The sequence below is a fragment of the Narcine bancroftii genome, chromosome 14 (genome assembly GCF_036971445.1).
Source record: "Narcine bancroftii isolate sNarBan1 chromosome 14, sNarBan1.hap1, whole genome shotgun sequence".
Lineage (NCBI taxonomy): Eukaryota > Metazoa > Chordata > Chondrichthyes > Torpediniformes > Narcinidae > Narcine > Narcine bancroftii.
In genome coordinates, this window is record NC_091482.1 from 2,499,930 (window position 1) to 2,520,021 (window position 20,092).

Sequence of the window (20,092 nt, forward strand, 5' to 3'; positions counted from 1 at the left end):
GTGGGCTGTGCCCAGTGGGACAGGATTGGTCACTGTTTCTGTCGTCCGCCTCAGGTGAACTGCCGCTGGCCCTGGCTGCCTGCACCAACCAGCCCGAGACAGTGTCACTTCTCATGTCCAAGCCAGGAACCAAGGTTGGGGGACAGGATTCCGAGGGGAACACCGTGCTCCATGCACTGGTCACCGTGGCTGATGATACCGAGGATAACACCAAGTTTGTAACGGAAATGTACAACAAGATCCTGATTGAAAACAAAGGGCCCAATCTGGAAGAGGTCAGGAATATGAAAGGGCTGACCCCACTGCAGCTCGCTGCCAAACTTGGAAAGTTTGAGGCAAGGATTCGTCCATAACTCTACAGGCACAGTTCAGTTCAAGAATGGTTTGGGGGGTTGGGTTTCGGGGGAAGGTTGGGGAGTTCCTGTTAACACACGCACTTCCCCTCCTGTACACATCAACACACTTGTTCATTCCTGTGCGCACACACACCCATACACTCCCCCTCCTGTGCACGCCAACGCGCATGAGTCCCCCTCCTTTACACATCGGTTCAGCAGTGGTCAATGTTGTCCCCGGGGTTAGTGCAGGAAACCTCCCCCCATGGCCGGGGTGTGGGACCTGGTGTCAGGCTGACCTCTGCTGGGGATGAGGTGCTGAAACTGGGACAGAAGGTGCAGGCTCCTTGCATCCTGACTCATCCCCATCAACAACAGCTCCAACACCAGACCTTTACCACTTCCCAGCCCATACTTTGCCTGGGGCAGGGCAACTCTCCCTCTGCAGTTCAGCCAGCCTGACATTTCTTCTGCTTGCAGATATTCCGAAATATTCTCACCAGAGAGATAAAAGACAAGCAGCACAGCAAACTTTCCAGGAAAGTGACGGATTGGGCTTACGGCCCGGTGTCCTCCTCGCTCTATGACATCACAGGAGTGGATACCACCAACAACAAATCTGTTCTGAATCTTGTGGTATTTAACACCAAAATCCAGGCAAGCTTGCATCATCTTCTCCTGTGTCCGCCAGTCTGTCGAGGGTGGGGGGGATGGTGTGGAGAACAGGGCACAGACGTAGACCCCATTTTCAGCTCAGCTCAAACCGCGCCACCACTCAATTGTCCCGGGTGTGGAAGATGGTAACCATGTTGCTTCCCTCATTCTTCCCCCTCTATGTCTGGCACTGACCCTTCCTTGTCGCTGGCTCCTTGCAAATGATTGATCTCCCCCATGGTTAACTTCATGTTTTCCAGAGAACGATGACCTTTCTTGATCATTCACCACATCAGGTTTGCCTTGTCACCAGTTTAATTAGGGAGGCACAGTTATTTCAGCTGTTCCAGTGCCAGGATTCTGGGTTCAAATCCAGTGCTGTCATTAAGCACTTTGCACAATTCTCCCTATTTCATCGCACCCTCCAAAAAAATCATATGGGGTTTGTACATTAATTGAGCATTTGGGCAGGCACGGTCTCATGGGCCAGAAGGGTAAGTTACCGGGCTGTATCTCAACTGCTCCCCTCTGCCTCAGCCTTGCACCTGTAGGACACTTGGAACAGGAAATCAAGGAGCTTTCAGTTAGTTGTAAAACACAAAAGTCTGCTGACACCGTGGTTGAAGTAAAAACACAAAGCTGGAGAAAGTCAGCTACTTTATGTAGCAGAGATAAAAATACATAACCAATGTTTCAGGATTGAGCCCTTCATCAAGGGATTTCTTTCTTTGCTATATAAAGGACAATGTTTGACCTGCTGAGTTTCTCCAGTCTTCTTTCAGTTAGTTCATAGCTAGCCTGTAGTATAATTTTGTGAAGTGATGCATTTTGGAGGTTGAATGTGGATGGTTAATAGCAGGATTATTAACAGTGTGGAAGAACAGAGGGACCTTGGGGGTCCAAATCCAGACATCTCTCAAGGTTGTTGTTCAGTTAACCTTGATAGGGCATTAAGAAGGCCTATTGGGTGTTGAGCTTCATTAGTCGGGGGATTGAGTTCAAGAATTGGGAATAGGACGGTGGGGAGGTGTATTCTCCCCATCGCTGGTGCCCTGCGTCAGTCTGCTGCTCCCCCAGAGTCTGCTGCTCCCCTGGAGTCTCCAACCCTGTATGGGAGCCTCTCTGCCCTTTTGAGCACAGACCTCCATGGTTACAGGATTTGGGGGAAAAAAAACACTATTGACTCATTTAACAAGCAGTTTAAAGTCTGTAGAGAGCCATCCGTGTCAGAACTGGGCAGTAGGACCCTGCACGACAGCACGGTGCGGCAGTAGTTTTCTCTGGTTGTTTCGGATCACCTTGTGAATACCGTAGGTTTCGTTCTGTCCCCAGGTGGATCTAACTATTTCTTCCTTCCCCGCTAGAACCGCCACCAGTTGCTGTCCGTGGAGCCTCTGAACACCCTGCTCCAGCAGAAATGGGAGAAATTTGCAGCCTACATGTTCATCGCTAGCTTCTTGTCGTACATCCTGTACATTGCCACTTTCACCACTATTTATTACGACCAATCACAAACATACGAGGTAGGGATTTCATCCAAACGGTCTTTTGCTGTGTATTCTACGAGCTCCAAGTGGTTCAGTGTCCGAGAAGTACTGGGAACATTGTTGTAATGTAGCCTCGAGAAACTGAAACAGGGAAATCCTTCAGTTTTGGTCCCAGAAATTAAGATGTTCGGAATAGAATCAGAACTTATTGTCATGAACAGTTGACGAAATTTGTTGTTTTGCAGTAGTATCACAATGCAAATGTTTATATAAACCACCGTACAAAATATATAAGTAAAAATGGTGCATGAAATTTAAAGTAAGGCAGTGTCCTTGGTTTATTGCTGAATACTCAACAGATCAGTCAGCCGATGGGGAGAGACCAGTGGTCCCTCTAAACTGTGCGCGCCCACAACCCATTTTGTGTGAGTGTGCGCGTGTGCGCAGCTTAGTGGGACCACTGCGAGACAGCCCTAACCTTTCAGGTCAGTGCTCTTGTGGTAAAGGTCAGTTGAAACACAAAATTCTTGCAGATGCTGTGATTGTAGTAAAAATACACAGAAATGCTGGAGGAACTCGGCCGGTCTCGCAGCATCCGTAGGGGGGATATTACCGTCATTTTGGGCCTGAGCCTTTTTTCAAGGTATAAGCTAAAAACAGGAAGGTGTCAGAATAAAGACTGAAGAATGGCTGGGGGAGGAGTCCAGACCAACAGTCAAAGGTGCTGATTGGATATGTTAAGAGGAAAGGTGAAAATTGATTTTGGCTTTGTGAAAGAAGACAGAGGGAAAAGGAAAGAGAGGAAGACAGACCTGGGGGAAAGGCAACAAGAGGAAGCAGATGGGGGTGGGGGGGGATGGGGTTTAACAGAGACCAGAGTAGTCAATATTAAGGCCATCCGGTTGGAGGATGCCCAGATGAAAGATGAGGTGGTGGTTCTCCAATTTGCAGGTGGTGTCAGTCTGGCAGTGCATGAGATCATGGTGGGGGGGGGGGGGGGGCACTGGAAGATCTTCTCTATTGTGCCGAACAGATTCGAGGTACTCAACAAAACGATCTCCTAGTCTGCGCCCAGTTTCCCTGATGTAGAGGAACAGAGGATTCAATGTAGAGGACAACTCCGTTGTCAGTGAATGGAGGAGTCTTGCTCTTTTAATTCACAGGATGCATTGGTGTTACTCACCCCAGCACTTCTGACAGCACCCTGTCAAACCTGCCATCACCACCACCCAGGAAAAGACCAGGCAGCAGGCCCATGCGAATAACAGCACACACTGATTCCCCTCCACATCATCCACCAGCTAGTCCTTCTTTGTCACTGGGTCTAAATCCGGAACTCCCAACCCCCCCAGAAGGAACGAGTGGATCAGGAAGGCAACTCACTACCTCCCTTCAGAGACAACAAGGGGCAGGGAGTGATGCCCAGAATCTGAGCAATGACATGGAAAGAACTAAGAGAGTAAATGTACAAGATCAGCTGGCTGCCTGGAAGACATGTTTGTAACTGAGTGGGTGCAGCGAAGGTTCACCAAACTGCATAGACAGGGTTACACATTGGAATTTAGAAGAACGACATGGGATCTCATTGAGTCGTATGAAATTCTAACAGGTCTGGATGCAGCAAAGCCACAAGATTCATTTAAAGTCCTGTAATAAAACAGAAGTTGTGAAATGACACTAAATTGCCTTTAGTGTACCACAAGGCAGACAAAGATTTGCCAGTAGCTGAAATTGCCAAGCACCCTGACAGCCAGAGAAAGGGAAGAAAATGAGAGACCCCCACCAGAGTGTTCGTGGATTCACCTCCAGCTCTCCCACAGCTTTCACTCCAAACCATTGTCAACCCGAGTTCCAGTTCTAAAATCTCTGACACAATCAGGAAAGTCCTTGACCGCAGTCGTCAGCAGCCTATATGGGTTCCTTGTCTGGACCCAACAGCTCGCTGCCTGTGTGCTCTTCAGCCTCAGAGCCCTTGCTGGTCCTTAAGACATAGGAGTAGAAATAGGCCACTCAGCCCATCGAGATTGCCCTACCATTTAATCATGAGCTGATCCATTTTCCCACTCAGCCCCACTGCTGGCCTTCTCCCAATAACCTTTGATGCCCTGGCTAATCATGAACCTCTACCTTAAATGCACCCTGGCCTCCACAACCACCTATGTCAATAGATTCCACAGATTTACCACCCTCTGACTGAATAACTTCCTCAGCATCTTTGTGCTAAGCGAACACCCTTCAATCCTGAAGTTGTGCCCTCTTGTCCTAGACCAGTGGTTCTTAACCCTTTTTTCCCCATTCATATACCACCTTAATTAATCCTTTACTGACCTCAGAGTACCTGTGGCATCTTATGGCATAGATTCTCTGTGATTAGTAAAGGATTACTTAAGGTGGACTCCACCACCATGGGAAATGACCTTTTTACATCTACTCTGTCCATGCCTTTCAACATTTGAAATGTTTCGATGAGATCCCCCCTCATTCTTCTAAATTTCAAGAATTCAGACCAAGAGTTGTCAAACGCTCCTGAAATTATGACCCTTTCATTCTTGGACAACATCCACTGCCTTGCCTTCATCAATCCTCTGTCACCTCTTCAAAACACCATCAGATTTGTGAAACAGAATCAAATCCATCCTGGTGAATGCCCTTCAGCCCTGATTTGTTCCTCACAATCAGGAAATAGTGGGGGTGGCTGGGAGAGTGAAATTGAATGATAGTGCAGGCTGGAGGGGCAAGGGTCGTGGGTCTGGAAAAATGAGTTGGGACTGGGGTGATCCATCCCAGCACATTGTTCTCAATTATCGGATAAAGATTAATGTTATTGGAGTCTCTCTGCCAAGCAGCAAGAAATCCTTGCTTTTCTCATGACACGAGGGAGGCATAGTTAACTCATCAGTTAGCGCAACACTGTTAAAGCACCCAGGTTTGAATCCTGCACTGTCCACAAGGAGCTTGTACGTTCTCCCCATGTCTGCATGGGTTCCCCCGGGGGCTCCAGTTTCCTGACACCAACTGGGGGTTGTAGAATAACTGGGCAGTTACCAAAATGGCCTGTTACCGTGCTGTAAGTCTACATTTAAATAAAAATGTAAATTTAATACAATGAACATGTTTTTTCAATCTCCCTTTCAGACTAATGCAACAACCACGTCATGGCGTTTGAGTGGACAGGTGTTCACTCTATTGTGGGCTTGTGTTTTATTTTTGTTGGAAGTAAGTATAAAAAAAAAAAGAAAATTCTACATTTTATGTTGTGCTGTACCTGCAGGCCATACAGTGCGTAACTTGGAAAATAGTCTGTGGGGGTTGGATACTAAAGTGAGGAAACAACATCTAGAAAGTATTCAGCCTGGGTGCATCGCAGCTTGGTTCAGGAACTGCTCTGCCCAAGACCTCAGGAAACTCCAGAGTTGTCAGCCCTGTTCAGACCACCACTCAAACAAACTTCTCCCTGAAAACCATCAATATGGTAACCTTTTGGACTCAGTGCCCCAGTTTTCAGGGACTACTAAAAAGTGCATATACTCCGTGTCCTGTTTTCTGAGACTGGTTTTATACCCACCCATCAACTGGTTTGTACTGGTGTTCATATTGTGCTTTACTCATTGACCCAGTCTGGACAATATATTATGGAAGGTTAAAAATGGCTAGAGTCCAAAGGGTGAAAAGACCCATCCTACCTTGGTTACACACACTCTACTCCTCTCTCCTGTCAGGCAAAAGATACAGAGTTTAAAAACATACGACACCCTATTGAATTGACACGTATTGGTAAAACACTGCCTCCCTTGCACTGCCACGACAACTTTATTCTCTCTAACACTTTGGTTTCATTTTGCACTAGCATTTGTAGTGAAGGATAGATTGACTTGTCTGGCTATCACTCAAAACACAGATTCTTTCTGGATCTTGGTGCATGTGGCAACAGTTCACTTCAATACAATACCTTGGTGTGATCTCACAGGGCAGTCCTCTGCTCTTGTTACCCAAGGGAGGAAGGAATGCTTTTCTTAGGGGAACTGCAAACGAGGTTCACTGGCTGTGACAAGGATAATAGGCATACATTCTCTGGAGAAGTGAGATTTCACTGCAATGTGTAGAGATTCTGAAAAGGGATAAAGAGGTGAGTGGCGAGAGGTTGTTCATAGAGTGGAGAGTCCTGAATCAAGTGGCACATTCGAAAGAGCTGGGGTTGGCTGTTTCAGTCTGAGGTGTGGAAAGAGTACTTCACTTGGGTCAGAATTTATGGTCATGAAAGTCATTGTTTTTGCTGCAGTACTGTATGACAGTAGAAGTCCAAAAATCCAGACTGCTTGGGGATTAGGTCAGTCCGAATTCTTGAGCAGTACTTTTAAAATTCAAATTGAAGGAGGAAGAAATAAATTTTGGCAGTTTATTCATGTTAATACAGTGCGCTTCATTTATCAAAATGAGCAGTTTTAAAAATACAGCCGACCAGCGTGGTCGCTCGTTGCCACACTCGTTACATTTAAAAGTTGGAGAGTTTTCCAAAAGTCAGGATTCTCAGGAGGTCTGGATTTCTGGACTTCTACTGTACAGTGCACATATTGCTATAAAGTAATAGGATAAAGTGAGGCTGTGTCTTTGGTTCATTGATCATTCAGGAATCTGATGCCACTGAGTGCTTGTCTTCAGGGTCCTGTACCTCTTCCCTGATGGCAGCAGAGTGAAGAGGGCACTGCTTTGGTGGTGTGGGCCTTTGAGGATAGAGGCTGCTTTCTTAAGACACCACCTTGTGTGGATGTCCTCGATGGTGTGAAGACCGGTGCCTGTGATGGTGCTGGCTGAGTTAACAACTCTCTGGAGATTTTTCCTATCCTTTTGCCAGAGAGTGATGTAACGAGCCAGAATGCTACAGCAGAAGGCCATAGATATTCTCAGTGGAATTAATATTGGTTGTAATTGATCTAAGCTTGGAGAGAGGGGATCAGAATATGTGAGAAAATGGGAGTTAATATAAAATATCAGCTTCCTGTTCCAAATGACGTAGCTGACAGGAGGGATGGTACAGGAGGAGCCTGCTCCTGGTTTTAGTCATTGGTGCTTTTGATATCCCTAACCATTTTGAGGAGTTGTACACACTTAACGTTTGCCCCATTGAGCCAGAGATGATCACACCACAGAAAACAGTCTGAACTATTATTTGGCCTAGTTCCACTGTCCTGCACTCAGCCTGTAGCCCTCCGAACCCCTCCCATCCATGTACCTGTTCAAATTTTTATTAAATGTGAAAATTGAGCCCACATTCCTTCAGCTGGCACTTCAGCTACCTCAGTTCCTGAAGTCCAGGCAACATCCTAGTAAATCTACTCTGTCTTCTTTCTATCTTATTGATATCTTTCCTGTGATTATGTGACCAAAACTGCACACAATTTTCCAAATTTGGCCTCACCAATGTCTGATACAACTTCACCACAACATCCCAACTCGTGTACTCGATACCTTGATTTATGAAGGCCAATATGCCAGAAGCTCTCTTTACAACCCTATCCACCTGTGACGCCACTTTCAGGGAATTATGTATCTGTATTCTCAGATCCCTCTCTTCTACTCCACTCCTCAGTGCCCAACCATTACCGTGTTCGTTCTTTCTTGGTTTGTCCTTACAAGTGCAACACCTCACACTTGTCTGCATTAAATTCCATCTGCCATTTTTTCAGCCCATTTTTCCAGCTGGTCCAGATCCTTCGGCAAGCTTTGTAGAATTAGTTTGGGTTGGGTTAAATTGTTTTGTTGAGGTACTCTTGTTTCCACAGAGGGGTTGGTTCACTTCGCTGGGGTAGTCTGTGATACTCTTGTTTCCGCAGAGGGGTTGGATCATTTCGCTGGGGTAGTCTGTGGTACTCTTGTCATGGGCTTGTTATCGTGCGATTAAGACACGTTTCCATTTAATGCTCTGCAGATCATAATGATCACCCAGCTGCGACTTGCAGACCTCCAGTCAGTGGTGACCGATGCCTGGTTCCACATCCTGTTGTGAGTTTCTCAGTATATTGGCCTTCATAAATCAAGGATTAGAGGTTGTACCTCTAATCTGGCGACAATGGGACCTGGCCATTGCCAGACCACAGAAAATACTGGAAAACAGAAATTGACCCTAAAGGAACCCCCCTATGTAAACCTATCAAAGGTAGAACAAAGCTTAAAACAGGAAATAATACTGTGGGACAGCACAATTGATGTAATGGTTAGTGTAGCGCCTTTACAGCGGCAGCGATTGGAACGGGGGTTCAAGTCCCGCACTGGCTGAAAAGATTTATACTAACAGCAGCAGATTCAAATGTGAATCTGAGCACCAGATGAGAGAGGTACATCCTGTATTGAGTACAGGAATTGGGATGTGATGGTAAACTTGTATAAGACATTGGTGAGGCCAAATTTGGAGAATTGTGTGCAGTTTTGGTCACCAAACTACAGGAAAGATATCAATAAGATAGAAAGAGTTCAGAGAAAATTTACTAGGATGTTGCCTGGACTTCAGGAACTGAGTTACAGGGAAAGGTAAACAGGTTAGGACTTTATTTCCTGGAGAGTAGAAGAATGAGGGAGATTTGATTGAGGTATTTAAAATTATGAGGGGATAGACAGAGTAAATGCAGGTCAGCTTTTTTCACTGAGGGGAGGTGAGATACAAACCAGAGGACATGGGTTAAGGGTGAAAGGGGAAAGGTTTGGGGGGAACTTATTAATAGAGAGTGGTGGGAGTATGGAACAAGCTGCCAGCTGACCTGATGAATGCGGGCTTGATTTTAACATTTAAGAAGAATTTGGATGGGTACGTGGATGGGAGAGGTACGGGGGCTATGGACTGAGTGAAGGTCAATGGGACTAGGCAGAAAAATGGTTTGCTTTATGTCTTAATTTAAAAATACTTAAGATAAGTGGTCCCGACCTGAATGGCTTCTGATCATTTCCACCTATGACTGCCTCCTGACTCGATGAGTTCTTCCGGTTTCTCATTGTTTGCAGCAACCATGCTGTCTGTGTCCTCCCAGAGTGGTCCTCAGTCATTTTGGGCCCCTGCCCATCATTCAGCTACGTGGGTCATTCCATTCAGGAGTGCGCTGGGGGGCATGATTCCTGGCACAGCCCCTCACTATTCCTACATGAGCCAGTGGCTCTTGCCGATGCTTGGCCTCACTGTCAATGGGGGCAGGTCACCAGTCCTTCATACGAAGTTGAGGAGCAAGCACCCCACCAGATGCACGAATACAACAGTCCTGGTTCAGCCAGTGTGGGAGCATGGTGGGTCTACCCAAGACCACCTCACCGCCCCCCCCCCCCAGACTAGAGATGTCGTGGGTGTGTGTGTGGAACATGTCCCCATATGGGATCAAACTGTGGCTCATTCACTGGTGCACCAATGACGATAATGTAAACAGTGCTTGCATTAAATAGCTGGGGCACAGAGTTAGAGTCAAGAAGGTCTTGGTGCCATTATATGAGGCATTGGTCAGGGAACTCTCTAAAATCTGGTCCCTGTAATGGCAGGAAGGACATTACACCAGAGTGAAGAGGTCAGTCCCCATGACATTGCCTGGCATGGTGTAAGGAGAGATGGGGTAAGGTAGAGCAGAGCAAGCTGAAAGCGGGGGGGTGGGGGGTGGGGGGTAGAGGGTCCTGATTGAGGTTATGAGGGGTAAGGATAGGGCAGATAGCAAGCAGCCTTTCTCCATGTGCATTGATTCAATGTGAGGAGGTTACGAGGGGTCCAAGGAAGAATTTGTATCATCAAGGGGGTGGTGGGGATCTGGAACACACTGCCCGGGAGAATTGGGATCTGGAACACACTGCCGTAGGTATGGAGCACACTGCCTGGGGGTGGGGGGTGGGGGTGGGGGGGGGTGGTTGGAACACACTGTCCTTGGGGATGGGGATGTGGAACACTCTGCCCAGGGTGGTGGAAGAAGAGCCTCAAACAACAGTTAAGCACGATCTGAACCCCTACTTGCGTCACTAAGACATTGAGTCCTATGGGACAAGTGTTGATGGATGGGTTTACAACATGGGAAGTTTGGCCAAATGTGCTCAGTAATGCTTCAGTAATTGTGGAGAACTTTGGAATATCCAGAGGATTGGGATGGTGAGATATAAATGGAAGGTTTCTCTTGCAGCTTTTTCCAAGCTGGCCTGGTTGCTTTCTCCGCCTTTTTGTCCTGGATGGGAATGGACTTCCAGCGAGCGACCCTGATGGGAGCCCTGGCGGTTGGCTGGATTAATGTCCTCTACTACACCCGGGGATTCGAAAGCCTGGGAATCTACAGCGTCATGCTGCAAAAGGTAAACGACGGGATGTCAGGCACCTGGGTCTCACAGGGTAAAAGAGAGAATAGAGCAAAGGTACAGGAACCAGTGAGTCAAGATGGCAAACATAAAGGGGAAGCACGTGTGGGGCATTGCTGGGGAACCAGGGCCTGTAGCAAGGGGAGGGGAAGTGGAAGGATCCACGTACAATAAAAACTTCCGTGTATACTCGTGTAAAAGTCAACCCCTATTTTCAGCCAAAATATCTGGGATTTTCCATACATCTCATGTAAAAGTCTCTCTTAATCTCTCATCTTGGCCCCGGCTGCCCGGACATCGGAGTTCCCGCTCCTTGTCCCTGGCCGCCCGCCCATTGGAGCTCCCACTGCCTCTGATGCCACGAATACTGTGCTCCCGACCTCAGCCCGTTGTAGGACGTGTGTTTTGATACTCAGGCTCTGCATTTATTACTTTAACATTGCAGTTTTGCTCTTTATTCATTTAGAGATCATTTGGACCTGCTACCGATAGGGTATTTTGGATTCTAGTGTGAATTTCAGCCCCTCAAAAAGTAGTATCTACATAATAGTCGACCCCCATTAATTTAACATTAAAGAATGGTCTAGAAAATTTGACTTTCGCACAAGTATATATGGCACCTGCATTTGTGAAGTGCCTGGCAAAAAAAAAAGTGTTGCACGGCAGAAGTTGGAGGGAAGCAGGATTTTGGGTGTGGAGGAGGGGGTGAGGCAGAAGGAGGGAACTGTCGAGTTTAGGACAAGCGATAGCCCAGAGCATAAATTAACGGGGGGGTGGGGGGAAACAGGCTGAACATCTAATAAAGCAGGTTTTCCAAATTGTAAATAGACCACCCATTTTACAGAAGAAGAATGCAGACAACTATAGGTGTGATAGGTGGTTGTGGTTCCTCACTCTCTCCCACTTTCTCCACCCACTCCCTTTGCATGGAAGCAAGGCCAAAGTAGAGGAAGGGCCTGGGGGAAAACAGGGACTTTAAATTCCCCTTCATTCACTTTTGCTGATTGAAGTTTCTTGCTCATCTTTAATCCTCTGAATACTGGGTGGTTTGGGCATTTCAGGGGGCATCAGAGGGTCCCTTATGGGGAGGGTATGGGTTGATATATCCCAGGCTAGGTGACAGTTAGCCTCGGGGTGGGTCTGAGGAGACAATCAGGAAGGTATTAAATAATATGAAAGAAATACTCAGTCATAACCATTCCAATCCACCCTTCAACGTTAATGAAGACACATCAACTGAAGGAACAAACAACCCCAGCAGATTAAAGCTACACAAAGCTCTGCTAACTGTGGTTAACCTGACTGGGTCTCTCCCCAGTGTTGTATGACTGTTATCATTTCACCCTTTCAGATCTTGGTAAGCGACGTGGTTCATTTCTTATTCGTGTATCTGCTGTTTCTCATCGGCTTCTCTACAGGTAAAGGTTTTCTTTGGACAATTTAGCTTTTGCAATTTTCAGATGGGAGGCGAGGCCGAATAGAACACTACAGCACAGTGCAGGCCCTTCAGCCCTCCATGCTGTGACGACCCATATATTCCTTAAACCCTCCCTACCCCGTAACACTCTATTTTCTTTCCATCCATCTATGTTTCAGCCCCCATCCTCGGCAAGGCATTCCAGGCACTCACAACTCTGTTTTTTAAAAAAGCTTACCCCTGATGTCTCCCCTAAACTTCCCTCCCTTCTCTTTGTACACATGTCCTCTAGGGTTTGCTATTCCTGTCCTGGGTAGAAAGGTGCTGGCTGCCCACCTTATCTATGCCTCTCAGAATCTTGTAGACCTCTGTTCAGTTACCTCTCATTCTTCTTTGCTCCAGAGAAGTTCATAAAACCATGAGAGGATGGGCAGTCAGGATCTTTTCTTCAGGGTAAAAGTGTTGCACACTAGAGGACATGATTAAGAGAAGGAGGGATTGGGAGGGGGGGGGGTAGAGGGAAGCAGAGGGTGGTGGTTGGCTGGAACAGGCAGCCAAGGGTAGTGGTTAAAACTGGTCAAATAGTAGCATTTAAAAGGCTTTGAGATTAGCCATTCCCAACGGGGACCACAGCACAGTTTGGGGGGGTGGGGGGTGGACCTGGATTGGATCATAAAATATATTTTATGTAGTCTTTAGGAGAGATCTATAGAAGAAACCAACTAAACATGACTGTTTCACAGGGCTGGGGGCCAATAAACTAAAGACTACATAAGCAGAGTCCTTGGCAGGTGGGGCCATAGCCAAAAAAAAAATGGCTGTTCATGAACATGAAGGGAATTCAGGGAAAGGTATTAAGTGCAAGCAGCAGAGGATTATTTTGATTTGAACATCCTGTTTGGGCCAGGCATGTGGGTGGAACCCAGCAGCCCATAGACCTTCTTAACTATCCTACAGGTTGCCCAAATGTCAAACCAACCCCATCCCTCCTCCCCCAAACAAAAGCCCTTTAATAAGAAAATAGAAATTGGAAAGGAAAAGACAGAAAGAGAAAGTGAATAAGAAAACGAATTGAAACAAGATAGAAGAAGGAAAGAAAGAGGATCTGTTGGGATCTGGAATCCAATTCAGAAAATCCAACTTTTTCTTACCTGGATCTCAAATATGGGGGGAAAAAAAGGATAGAAATTTCAAAAATAGATAAAGTCTCAAGTCTTCAACCCTACGTTGTGCAAATATGGGTGCCTTACCTGCAAAAACATGTTGTACTTCCTTAAATTGGAAATGATTTTCTCGGGAACACAGTGATGTATTTCCACATTTCATCGGGCTGTGTCCAGAAGGAAATCAAACTTCCATGTACTGCAGGTAACTGCAGTACATTTCTTGGCCACTGCAATATTTTGGTATTAATTGGTACTTAGACACCTCATATTAGGTCTAATGTCCACAATATTTCCTAGGAAAAACAATTCTGGACTTTATGGCAACTGCTTCCTAATAATCTGGTTTAATAAAACTCTTAAATTTTCCCAAAAGGGTTTCAGTTTAGAGCATGACATGATGGAATGTAGAAAGGTTCCTGTTTCTTCCCCTCCCCCCATATGAAACACATATTGGATATATTAGAATTTAATTTGTGCAACTTCTGCGGGGTAAGATGTAGCTTAACCAAGAAGTTATATTGCGCTGGCCTACATCACATTTATCCTATTAATCTTGCAGTCATAACATAAATCGGACCAGGTCTTATCACCAATACTAATATTCAAGTCTGATTCCCATCTTTGTTTTGATTTATATAACTCCGGCTTGGGAGTGCCTGATTGAAGTAAGGAATACATTGCAGATGTAAACTTTCTCGTGTTCCCCTTTCAAATCAGAATCTCCATTTCACTGCACTTTGGTAGAATCATGGCCGGTCCTAATTCATTTCTGGAAAAAAGCTCTTGATTGAAAGTAGCAGAAGATTGTATTATGAATATTGTATTTATTTTTAAAGTGTTGGAATGACATTAATTGCCCTTGTACATAACAATCTTCTACATATCTGATCGGAAAAGGCCTTTGTTAGATGGGAGTGGGACTTTTTATTTAAAGTATTGGAGAAATTTGGATTAGGTCAAAAATTTATAAATTGGATTCGAGCTCTATATAAAGAACCTAAGGCTAGAGTTGTGACTAATGGTTAAACTTTTCTGACATTCCCGCTATCTCGGTCTAGTAGACAAGGATGTCCACTATCCCCAACTCTCTTCGCATTGGCCATAGAACCTCTGGCAGAAACTATTCACCAGGATCCAATCATTAAGGGGTTCAGAGTAGACCAAGATGAACACAAGATCAGTCTTTTTGCAGATGATGTATTAATATATCTGACAGAGCCGGTAACCTCTCTACAAAGACTGCACTTGCAACTGGAAGATTATGGGAGGGTCCCTGGGTACAAAATAAATTGGAATAAATGTGAAATGTTATCCTTAATGGATGAGGATTATCTTCGTCCGCGAAGCCAAGCCAAAGAAAAAGAAAAGAAATACATAATTTAGATGCTGATAAATGGGATCAAGGGGATTAAAATAGATAATGATTTAAAAACCGTGTATAAATTGAACTATCTCCCCTTGCTTAAGAAAGTTGAAGATTTTAATAAATGGGTAACTCTTCCAATAACACTGATTGGAAGAGTGAACTGTATCAAAATGAATATATTCCCACGTTTACAATACCTTTTCCAGACACTTCCAATACCATTACCACAGAAATTCTTTCAAAATTTGTTTTTATCCTTTTCCAATAGCCACGTTGAAGCTAAGGGAGTTACGGTCACTCTCACCAAAATGCTCCCCCACTGAGAGGTCCGCCACCTGTCCAGGTTCATTCCCCAGAACCAGATGCGGTATGGCCTCTCCTCTAGTCGGTCACTCCATATACTGTGTCAGGAATCCTTGTACACACCTGACAAATTCAGCCCCATCCATCCCTCTTGCAGTCAGGAGGTGCCAGTCAATATTAGGGAAGTTGAAATCACTTATAACTGCAACCCTGTATTTCCCACCATTCCAAAATCTGCCTGCTTATCTGCTCCTTGGTGTCCTGAGGGCTATTTGGGGGCCTATAGACGACTTCCAGCACAGTGATTGCTCCTTTCCTGTTTTCCGACTTTCACCCACATAGTGTATAGCAAAGATAAAGGTACATAACCAACATTTCAGGCTTGAGCCCTTTGTCAAGGTCTGAGCAAACTGTAGCCAGGTGCCTGAATAAAATGGTTGGGGGGGAAGTGAGGTGGGGGGGGGGAGTACAGGCAGAAGGTAATAAGTGGATAAGGGAGGGAGAGCACACCAGCAAGCAGGGGGAGGGGGGATGGCTTTGTGAATAGAGAGGGAAAGGGTGGAGAGTTGGAGGAAAGGAAATAGAGGAGTGGCCTAGCAGAAACTGGAGGTCCAACTGGTTGGTGAGTGCCCAGAACTTGGGCAAAAGGTGGGAGAGGCCACTGATGGAGGGGAAGGTTAGAGAGGGATGCAGAAACAGGAGTAGGTACAGAGATAGTGGAGGCAGAAAGAGGTGGGGGGGGGGGCAAGCTAAATTTTGAGAAAAAGTAGTCGATGTTCAAGCTGTTAGGTCCAAGAGGAATGTGTTCTTCAAAGACGGTAACATTGATTTCACCACCAACACCCCCCCCCCCCCCCCGAAGTACCAGATGTCACCCGTTCCAACTTTAGTCTTGAAAAAAGGATCTTGACCCAAAACGTTGACAGTCCATTTCTCTCTACGCCTGCCCTGCAGGGTCCATCCAGCTCTCACTGTTCTCTAGAAGTTCTAGAGTCTGCGGGTAAACAAGAGGGTGGGGGGGGGGGAACTGTTTTTATTGAAACATTTCAAATGTTGAAAGGCATGAACAGAGTAGATGTTAAAAAGGTTGCTTTCCATGGTGGGAGAGTCTAGGCCGCAGCGTTTCTATGTGGATCTTTAAAAATGTTAAACAAAATGGTTTAAATTAGTTGAAGATGTGTTTCTTACACAGCTGCCTTTGACTTGAAAATATTTCTCTGACATTGCCACTGCATTTTAGGCCAGAGGCCAGGTGAGCCTTAGACTGAAAAAGGTTGAGAACCACTGGACTAGGTCAAGAGGGCACACTTCAGGATTGAAGGGTGTCCACTTAGAACAGAGATGTGGAGGAATTTCTTCAGACAGAGGGTGGTGAATCTGTGGAATTTGTTGCCACAGACATTTGTGGAGGCTGGGTCATTGGGTGTATTTAAGGCAGAGATTGACAGGTTCTTGATTAGCCAGGGTATCAAAGGTTATGAGGAGAAGGCTGGGCAGTGGGGCTGACTGAGGAAATGGATCAGCTCATGATTAAATGGCGGGGCAGACTCAATGGGGTGAATGGCCTATTTCTGATCCTGTGTCCTATGGTAAAATCCGCATCTGGGTTCTAGTGCAGCACACACAAGTGCTGGACGAACTCGCGCAGGATCCAGAGGAAGAAAAAGGCAATCGATGTTTCAGTCTTGAGCCACAGCACGGTACAGGTGGCAGGGTGGAAGAGAAAGAAGCAATAAGGAGAGCAGTGTCAGCAGGCTTTGTTCCTCCAGTGACAAGAAAGGGAGATGGCTTCCCTTGTACATTAGTATAGAGATGCTGGAGGAACTCGGTCAGTCACTGGCCGAGTTCTTCCAGCTTTCCTGTGTATTTATTCTAGTAACGGCACCTGCAGACTTTGGTGTCTCACTATCTTGTACATTAACCCAGAGCAGCTCAGTCTGAACTTCCCCTTCCCTTGTATGTCATTAATGTGTACTCTACTGGCTGCAGCTCTTGCCTCTCTGATTCAGAGATGCCACAACAATGAAAGGTGTAGCTCATTTGACTCCTTCAACTTGGCCATGCTGGAACTCTTCAAGCTCACCATCGGCCTGGGGGATCTGGAAATACAGAGCCAGGCCCTTTACCCAGAGCTCTTCCTCTTCATCCTGGTACTGTATGTCGTTCTGACCTTCATCCTACTGCTCAACATGCTGATTGCACTGATGGGTGACACGGTGGGGAACCTCTCCAAAGACAGCAAGAACATCTGGAAACTTCAGGTACCTGAGGCAATTGGTTGTCCCAACGTCTGCGCACTGAATGGAAATGAAATGTTTGTTCCTGAAGCTTCCCTCTGTCTCTGAAAACCCACCATCCTTCCCTCCCCCTCCCCCTTCCCCCAACATCACAGTGCCAACCAATCTCATGGTGGCCAATTCACAGGGTGGCACATTTAGCATAACATTTAGTGCAACGCTGTACAGCACCAGTGATCAGGAGCGGAGTTCGAATCCTGCGCTGTAAGGAGTTTGTTCGTTCTCCCTGTGTCTGAGTTTTCTCCAGTTTCCTCCCACCATTCAAAACGTACAGGGGTTGTAGGTTAATTGGGCTCATGGGCTGAAAGGGCCTATTACCGTGCTGTATGTCTTTTTTTTTAAATTAACCTTTGGGGCAAATAATGCCAGCTATGGAGATAAGGCAGACCACCCATACTGAACCAGACTGGGCTCATCTGAAGTTTATTTACAACACAGTTGAAGCCAATTCCAGCCATTTAAACTTGTGCTCCCCAATTACACCCAGTAAACCTATAGCCCTGTACATTTTGGGAGGAAACCAGATCTTTCAGATGCAGTTATGGGAAGCTACCAGTGAGGACTTCACACTTCACTGCCGGCAGAACTAGGAGCTGGCATCTGACAACCTGGTCAAGACCGGAAGGATGTTTGAAGGGGGTGGGAGGCTTGGCATTTGCAGGGAAAGACTGAAAAAGAGAGATTGATGTGGGAGGGATAGAGTCACCAGTGCAACCAGGGTCCTGGTTAATGCCTGAGAACTGCAACCTTCAGGTCTGCATCGCTCTGAACCAGAGCAGGCAGTGTCCATGAGTGTTGGTACCTTTTAAAAGAATTGCTGGACTTGGGCCTGGTTTTCCTTTCTCCCCCCAACAGTTGGACCAGAAGACAAAAACATAAGATTTAGAAAACAGGTACTTTAAAACCCCCAGCATCTGGCACCGATGGGGATTGGCAGATATGGGAGAAGTGAATTTGCTGGTTGCTTGAGACTGCGTGTTGCAAAAGGTAGGAGGCGCCAATTTTAAACTTTTATATTTTTAACTACAGGTGCTCCTCAACTTACGATGGGGCTGCCTTCTGGCAACCCATCGTGTCGAAAAATCAAGTCTGGAAAGAATACTTACTATTTTTAATCATTAAATTTTGAATATCTTTATTCAAAACAAATAGTCTGAATACACCTGAGACTGTCTGATCTAGGCACAGGACGGGTCAGTACTTGGAGGGGAGACCCAGCAGGTGTGGTGGGTTTCTGTGAGAGGCGCTGGACAAAGTGGCGACTCTGTTTTGTGGTAAAGAATTTCATGTCACATTCCAAATGTATTATGTGACAATAATGGAAGTGAAAAACCAGTAACCTCCACAGCTGAAAGCTCATTGAGCATGAAGAATGTTTGAGGCATTGAACTAAAATTAATTGCTGGATGATGAGGACAGGGTCATCAATTTCACTCTTCTGGTGATGCTCGAGAACAGCTCACTTGTTTGTGTGATCGCTACAGACTGCGAGCGTGGTTGAGCCAGCATCACTGGAGAGTAGCATATCGCAACCGCGGGAACAGATTGGAATTCAAAATTGAAAGTATGGATTTGAACCATCGTAGCTTCAAAAAATTGCAAGTTGGACCTGTATTTCTTTTCCACAATTTGAGGCTGGTGGTTCCTTGAATTGCAGATAGTGTTGGAAAGGTTTACCAGAAAACATCCAGAGCAGAAACTGATGCTGTATTTCTCCCATTGGGAGGGGAGTACCCTTTAAACACTGAAACCTAAACAGGCTCAAAACAAATGAACAGAGCCTTGATATTCAGGAAGTTGGAGGTTACAGGCATGCCCCGCTTTTCAAAAGTTTGTTTTATGCCACTTTGCTTTTATGAAGGACATACATTAGTCCCTGTTTTCGCTCACCAAAAGAAATCCAAAGGATGTTCACTTGTACGACAAAAGGTGAAAAGTGAAAATAGTGTTCAGCGTTTGTTTTGCAGCGAACCATCTTCCCAATTCTGGGAATTGAAACCACACTGTCCATGCATTATTTCTACTTTATACAGGCTATGTATTTATCATATTATTCCTGCTTTTTACTATATGTTAGTGTTGTTTTAGGTTTTGTGTGTTATTTGGTGGGTTATTTTTTGGGTCTGGGATTTTCCCATCTAAATTAATGGTTTATGAAAGGTTTCATAGGAATGCTCTACTTTCAGATAGTGGGGGAAAACCTGTAATTGTATTGCTTTGTTCTTTTCTCTCAAGCGAGCGAGAACCATTCTGAATTTGGAGAAATATTTGCCAAAGTTTCTGAAGGACAAATTTCAAATGGGAATCGAGCTCCACGGCAAAAGATACATCAGGTAACACTGGGAATCATTCTCTCTCAAGCTTGAGCTACTTCAAGTAACTTCAGAATTAGAATAGAATTTATTGTTAAGAAATTCCATAGTACAAATGTTTATACTATCACCATCTTACAACATTACTATAAAGAAATAACAATACTAGTGGACGAAAAGTAAGGCAGTGACTGTGGTTCATTGATCATTCAGGAATCTGATAGCAGTGGGGAACAAGCTGTTCTTGTGCTGTTCAGTGCTCGTCTTTAGGCTCCTGTACCTTTTTCCCGATGGTAGCAGAGGGCATGGCCTGGGTCAGGGGTCCTTGATAGGAGGAAATTTGCACATTATCTTAGTCAGCAATGAAATATTATCAGGTCGCAACACATCACTCAGCAATGCCTCACTAATTTGATTGAACTTTTTGAGAAGGTAGCCAAGAAGACAA

General features: G+C 45.6%; 1 protein-coding gene across 4 annotated transcripts in view; it reads left to right on the plus strand.

Moving 5' to 3' along the window:
- Positions 1-20,092, plus strand: part of LOC138749806 (transient receptor potential cation channel subfamily V member 3-like) — a 54,046-nt gene that overhangs the window by 20,440 nt on the left and 13,514 nt on the right. For all 4 annotated transcript variants that reach the window (XR_011348873.1, XM_069911687.1, XM_069911685.1 and 1 more), the window contains exons 6-14: positions 55-335; positions 816-992; positions 2,354-2,512; positions 5,612-5,692; positions 8,403-8,476; positions 10,615-10,780; positions 12,135-12,201; positions 17,025-17,296; positions 19,568-19,665. Coding sequence is in view for 3 of the 4 variants with exons in the window: in XM_069911687.1 (XP_069767788.1) it covers positions 55-335; positions 816-992; positions 2,354-2,512; positions 5,612-5,692; positions 8,403-8,476; positions 10,615-10,780; positions 12,135-12,201; positions 17,025-17,296; positions 19,568-19,665 (1,375 nt within the window). In the remaining variant the exon portion in view is untranslated. The remainder of the gene's footprint in view (positions 1-54; positions 336-815; positions 993-2,353; positions 2,513-5,611; positions 5,693-8,402; positions 8,477-10,614; positions 10,781-12,134; positions 12,202-17,024; positions 17,297-19,567; positions 19,666-20,092) is intronic.